The following is a 6,494-nucleotide window of genomic DNA, read 5'->3' as shown; positions in this document are numbered from 1 at the left end:
ACTAGCCTTTCAGGGATGCCATAGGCCCATGAACTGTCTCCATGGGTAAAAGCACTTACCTCACAAGCCTGGTGACTTGAGTGCCACTCCCAGAACCCACAGAGAAAGGAGAGAATTGACTTCCAAAAGTAACCTTCTGACTTCCACATGATCATACACACGCAAACACACAGAAAGACAACACAGATATACACTAGAAATAAATAAAATAAAAATGTTAAAAGGGAAATCCTTCCTCCTGGTGCTGTTGGCCCAGAAATGGAAGATGGCTTACTTCTCAGAGGGAATGCATCACCCAGCTGTGTGGGCTCCGAGGACAAGCTCCTGTTCCGCTGGCCCAACCCCAGGGCCAAAGCCTGAAGAGAACAAATCCAAAAACCCCGTTCCAGATCCTAAGTTCTAGTATACCACCCTCAAAATGTCAAATGTGCCTGCTGGCATTAGCCAGCTCTGAGACTCACATCAGTGGGGTGTACGCTGATAGAAAACACATGGTGGCCTGAAGCTCATTTTTCCTGAGTTTACAGCTCCAGTGGGGGACAAAGACTCTTCCTGTGACAGCGAGAAGTCACCTTTCAACCTAGCCCATACCTGCCCATATGCGCATGTGCGTGTGCAGAGCTGCGCGCCTGCGCACCCTCACGCGCACGCACACTTGCTATTTCAAGTATGTGAAAGCCCCCTGGAACAGTATTCAGATGCCCCTCCCCGCTGTCTGTCTTTGTCTTCTCACAGTGTATTTCCCAGAGACTAGTATTCGAGAAGTGAAACTGAATGTACTACTCCTTTCACTGGGGGGGGGGGGGGGGGGGGGGCGGGCAGAACAAGCCTCGGAGGTCTTTTTATTGGGCTGGCTTACCATTGGGCACACACAACCCCCTCGCCATGAACGGTGTCGCAGCTGCCCTCCTTGTGTGGATTCTGACTTCTCCGAGCAGCAGTGACCATGGCAGCGAAAAAGGTTGGCCCAAGCACACGGCCTGCAACAGTGGGGGCTTGGAAGTAGTCTACCAGAGCTGTGGTAAGGTCTTATGAAATGGCTGCTTGTGCTTATGGGGAAATTAAAGCTACACGTGGGCAATACCAACACTGGGTTCATGTGGGTGAGGGATGAGGTTATCAGCCTCTCCGTGCTTTTTGCTGCTACGGTGAGCTTTTGAGGACCATGGAGAGCCCTTGGGTGCCGTGAGGAGGGAAAGGCCAGGGACAGTGGAAGAGCCTTCTGAAAATAACGAAGACCACAGAAAGAGAGAAATGAACAGTCTAGATATGGAGCGAAGTCTAAGAGCTCAGCCCTGCCCTTTCCCCCAAGAACAAGTGATCAGTAAGCTTTTATTCCCAAATCCTGCTCCTGCGCTGGCTTTCCACCTCAGCCATTTTGCAAACTGGGTGAGCATCAAGTCACTTTTGTCAGAGACTCTGTCCTTCGGCCGCTCCCTCTAGAGTTCTTGTCATGCCGCACTGTGCCACCCATTAAAGCAGCAAGCACGTCAGAAGTAGCATCCAATACCAGGGTTTCCCCAGGGGCAAGGACAGCGAAGGGGAGTGCTGTGGTTGGCCTGTGTCCTGGAGCATGTATTAGAAACGTAACCCCGGTGCAACTGTTTGAGAGGTGGCATATACTGAGACGCGTTGGGCTGGGAGAGCCCCGCTGTTGGCACCACGAACCAGAACTTAGGAGTGGGTTAGTTCTAAAGTCTGAATGTGGTACCTCACCTCACTTTTTCCTTCTGTGACGCTATGACACAGCAAGGAAAAATGAGCCTTGGGATCGATTTCCAATGGGCAGTAGAACAAATGGCTTGTGGAAAGGCAGACATTATGAAACCTGGAAATCTGTAGGGAGACGGGACAGATGAGCTGAAGAGTATGCAAAGGAGACTCTGAGCCTCTGTGTTGGTCCCACCGCTCGCTGAGAATAAATGAAAGCAACTAGCTGAACCCGGATTCTGCCACCCAACTTTGGTTTCTGGGGTAATTCAATGGATTCTTTTTAATTTCCTTTTAAAAGGAACGTTGAAGTGCATTTTAAAAATTAAAAATGAGAAAAAGAAAAGGACGTGCTGGGTGGAGAAAGTGCTGACCTCATGATGCTTGCTGTTCTCAGGACAAATGGGAGCCTAGACATTTGGGGACTTGCTCACTTCAGGAGTAGGATGACAGCCGGATTGGGTCGCATGAACTACTTGGGATTTGATTTTCCGAGACATTAAGCCTCATGTGATTGGCTATTCCGTGTCTAAAATTCTCACTCAGATTGTAACCAAGTCTCATGTGTCCTTTCACTCACCTGGACAAGAGGCAAGAAGATTGGGTCTGTCAGGGAAAGAACGGGGACATATGTGCTGCCACACTGTCTGCGGTGCTGCATCTATTTGGGGGTGGTACTTCTCTGCAGAGTAATTAAATCTCAGAAATAAGCCCTGGGCACTTGGAATAAAGGAACAGGGGAGATGAAGTTTTCATCCAGGGAGAGTGGGAGAATCAGCCAAGGAAACCAAAGGATAACTGCTTTGTGGGAGGGATGTCTCAAAGGCAGGCATCAGTTACTGGGAGACACAGTGATTTGAAGAGAGCAAGGTTTGGATTGTCAAATGTTAATTGAAACTTTAAAGAAATGATAAAAGTAGCTGGGCCACATATTCCACAAGAAGGATCTGCCTGTGTGTGTTGAGGGCTGTGCGCAGCTCCTCACTAGCATGATCCTTGCTTTGTAGATGTGTAAACCTGGGGCCGGAGATGCCAGATAATACTGTAAAGGCTATCTAGCCAATAGTGGAGAAGTTATACTCCAACAGCACAGAGGAGACAAAACATTTGGGTAAATATTTGTGGAGTTAAAACAAACTGATCGCTGACCTCTCTAAATCCAAAGGTTATGATCTTAATAACCCTGGTGTGTAGAGTTTTGTTGTTGGAAATAGTGGTATAGAGGAGGGTAGAGAAGGAGATTTCAGCAGAGAGAATAGCTTATATAAAGGCAAAGAAGTGTGACATGACCAAACCAAGTTCAGAGGCCTGAGACATGATGGGAGATGTACAGTCAGAGCCCTAGACAAGGGCATGTTGCCTGCCATTGGCTTTGGGGACCCTCCACTTTGGAATGATCCCTTGGGGAGTGGGTGTGGCTGGATATGGTACTTGTATCTGGACACCATGATATTCGGGAAGTTCAGGGAAAAAAGTATGGTCATCATGAAAATGATTCAACAGTCTTTAGAATAAGAGGATTGTGGGTAGACTCTAGGGTCAGCAGACAGGCAAGCTGGACCCTCGGTGCTCTGGCAAGGGTGGTGCTCACTCTGTCTTCTGGATGGTCCTGAGCTTTTGGAGGTTGAATGACTGGTTTGCAGGGCAGCTGCGTCATAAACAGGTTGCCTGATGTGACACTCTGGCCAGTGTACTGCTAAGGCAGTATTAGCGCACATCGGGGGCTTCTAAGCTCCCACTACATGCCTAGAAACAGGGTTGCTGAGGTGTTCTGAAGTAATGCTTTGTTTATCTCTTTTAGTTTCGTTTGTGGTTTTAGTTCCAAGAGGAGGAGACCTAAAGCCAGAAGTTGCTTTCAAAAAAAAGAAAAAACCAACCCTTTCTCTTGAAAGAGAAAGGGAACATCAGAAGTGACTTCTGAATGTTTGGTACAAACCAGAAAGCCAGGCGTGGTGGCTCATACCTTGAATTCTAACACTTGGGAGATAGAGACTAGAAAATCTAGAAGTTCAAGGTCATTCTTGACCTCACGGGGACTTTGAGACCAGTATGACTATATGAGGCCTAGTCTCAAAAATACAAAAAAGTAAATAAATAAATAAATAAATAAATCTAAAAAGGAAGTGAGCACGATGTTCTGAAAAGCAGAAGCTCTAACTTATTCAAGTAAGAGAACTGAAAAGAAAAAGAAGAAGAAAGCCAGTATTGTCAAAGTAAAGTTCAGGAACGTGTGTGTATGTGTATGTATGTGTATGTGTATACATATATGTATACATATATGTGTGCATGCCTAGGGATATGGCCCCAGTGCCCACTAATGAATTTACTCATATGCAGCCTCTAGTACACAAAGATATAATGTGGATTACAAGAATACTCATGACAAGAGAAAAATCAATAGCAGTAGGAGAAACAGGGTGAGTGAAAAAAAAGGCACAGGGTTACGGAGAGAACTTGCATCTCACCAAAAACATCTACACATTAAAACCAACATGCAGTCTGCAAGCATGACAACTTTCAACTGACTCCTGGAATACGTGCATGTTATAGTGCAAGGAAAACCCATTCTACATAGTTGTCCTCTGACCTCCACATACACACCATGTCATGGGTATGCCAGAACTCATGCACACACTCACCCGCACACTTACGCAATGATAACAAAATACAATATATATGTTAAATCCTACTTATAAGATTATATGTATTATAAGTATTAGTTGTTATTGTATTAGGAGGTAAAGCTTTTGTTAGGCAATCAGAACATGAACATTGAACCTACAGAAACGGGATTTTTCTTCTACAAAAGAGACCTCTAGGGCCAGAGGATCGCTCCAACAACCCAACCCTGCTGGGCATTCTGAACTCTAACTTTTAACCTTGAGAATACTGAAAAACCCAAGTTTGTTGTTCAAGCTACTCTGTCTATGGCAACTTGTCAGAGCAGCCTGAGTCAGGAGAAACAAGCAAGTAAGGTCAAGACACACACAGCAGATGAGTCACGTGGGAGACAAGGACTACGGATCCGGAGTGGGCAGATCGCATTCAAACTGCTGGGGGAAACTCTAGCTCCCAGGCCCTGTTACTGAGATATCTACTCCCAGTCATGCTCCAAGTGTCATTCTGTGAATTAAAACAGAAAGCATGGGGTGGGGGTGGGGGCTTAGGAATCAGCTGAACTGGTAATGTGCTTGCTAGATGACATGACGACCTGAGTTCAATGCCCAGAACTCATGTAAGCATGCTAGATGTGGAAGTGCAGGCTTGTAAGCCCAGCACCAGGGAGGAAGAGACATATATTCCCAGGGCTCACTGGCAAGCCAGCCTATCCTGGTTAGTGAGTTTCAGGACCGATGAAAGATTTTGTCTCAAAAATTAAGGTGCACGCCCCTGAGGAACAACAGCTGAGGCTGACCTCTGACCTCCACATATATGCACACACATGGACAGAGACACAAGCACATGACACACATATATAATATAAAATAAATAAGAATATATATACATATGTACACATATATGCATACATATATGAATACATATATGTATATACATATGTATTTAATCGTTTCAGGGTTTTGAGGGCTTCACTAGGTTTCTGAGTCATTGTACTGCCTGGGCCTCACTTCCTTGAAAGCTCTAAGAAAATTCCTGTGTTTTTTAGCATCCAATCTCGCTTTTTAGTTCAAGGCTCCTCCTTCATCTTCAGAGGCATCCCCGTAGCATCGTGTTTCAGTCATCTCATTGCTTTCCTGTACTGTGGCAAAGCCCTCTACCTCCTTCCTATGAGGACGTTTGTATAAGGACAACTTCACAAACACAAGATTAGTAACTTCAATGGAAAAGCCTCTGGCCACATACAGTAGCATTCCTGGGTTACAACGATAAGGACATGGTGGTTTTGGTCATCATTTCCAGCCTACTATAAGAGAGACAATATTTTATCTTTTATCTTTTATTCAATGAAAAGGACTATGGGAAAATTTCTTCTCATATACTACATGCTTAATAAATCTTTCCTGTTGATATATATGATATTATATAATCAATACAACAGTGATTCTCAACCTTCCTAGTGTTGTGACCCTAGTCCCTTATGCTGTGGTGACCCCCCAACCATAAAGTTATTTCATTCTACTTCATAACTGTAATTTTGCTGCTGTTATGAATCATGATGTAAATACCTAATATGCCCAGGATATCTGATAATATGACACCCAAAGGAGATGCAAACTACAGGCTGAGAACCACTGCAATAGAAGCATATCTGCCTATAGGCTTCATAGAAGGCAATTCAAACAAAGAAAGGACATTTCCAAAATAAAACTGTTTTTCAAGAAGATTGTCAACTGATTCTGAGGTATAAACAATACAAGAAAACTTCCCCTGAATAACTAGCTTCCTGGACGACGTCTCTAAGCAATACCACTGTCCCCTTGGTGTAGCTGAAGGCCTAGAGTCAGCACACAATGTAAAGAGCCATTGGAGACCCTTCCCTGCATGCCTCACTCAGAGGTCCTGCTCATTTTCAAAGTTCAGTTGTCATAGGAACAAATGAGCCATTCACTCTCCAGGAAATTCTGCACAACTATTGTTGTGGCTGCTGTGGGGTTTGTTAGTGGTTTCTTCACACAGGTTAGATTGCAGGGATCCTGGTGATATTTCCTGGCGAAACTTAAGAATAGACTCCAGGCTTGCCATACTTTTCACATACTTCATCATCAATGAAGCAGAGAAGATAGGATCTGTGTCATGCGCCTAAATAGCTTCATGCTCCCTTTTGT

At 44.9% G+C, this 6,494-nt stretch overlaps 1 protein-coding gene across 2 annotated transcripts in view; it reads left to right on the top strand.

Moving 5' to 3' along the window:
• Positions 1–824: 824 nt before the first annotated feature.
• Ly86 (lymphocyte antigen 86) overlaps positions 825–6,494 on the top strand; it is a 67,677-nt gene continuing 62,007 nt past the window's right edge. For both annotated transcript variants that reach the window (XM_085830757.1, XM_021180863.2), the window contains exon 1: positions 825–1,021. In XM_085830757.1, the coding sequence (XP_085686883.1) occupies positions 886–1,021 (136 nt within the window). In that variant the 5' untranslated portion in view covers positions 825–885. The remainder of the gene's footprint in view (positions 1,022–6,494) is intronic.

Source organism: Mus caroli, unplaced genomic scaffold, assembly GCF_978045245.1.
Source record: "Mus caroli unplaced genomic scaffold, Mus_caroli_1 scaffold_15, whole genome shotgun sequence".
NCBI lineage: Eukaryota > Metazoa > Chordata > Mammalia > Rodentia > Muridae > Mus > Mus caroli.
Note: the sequence above shows the minus strand (reverse complement) of the source record. Positions and strands in the feature narration are given on the sequence as shown.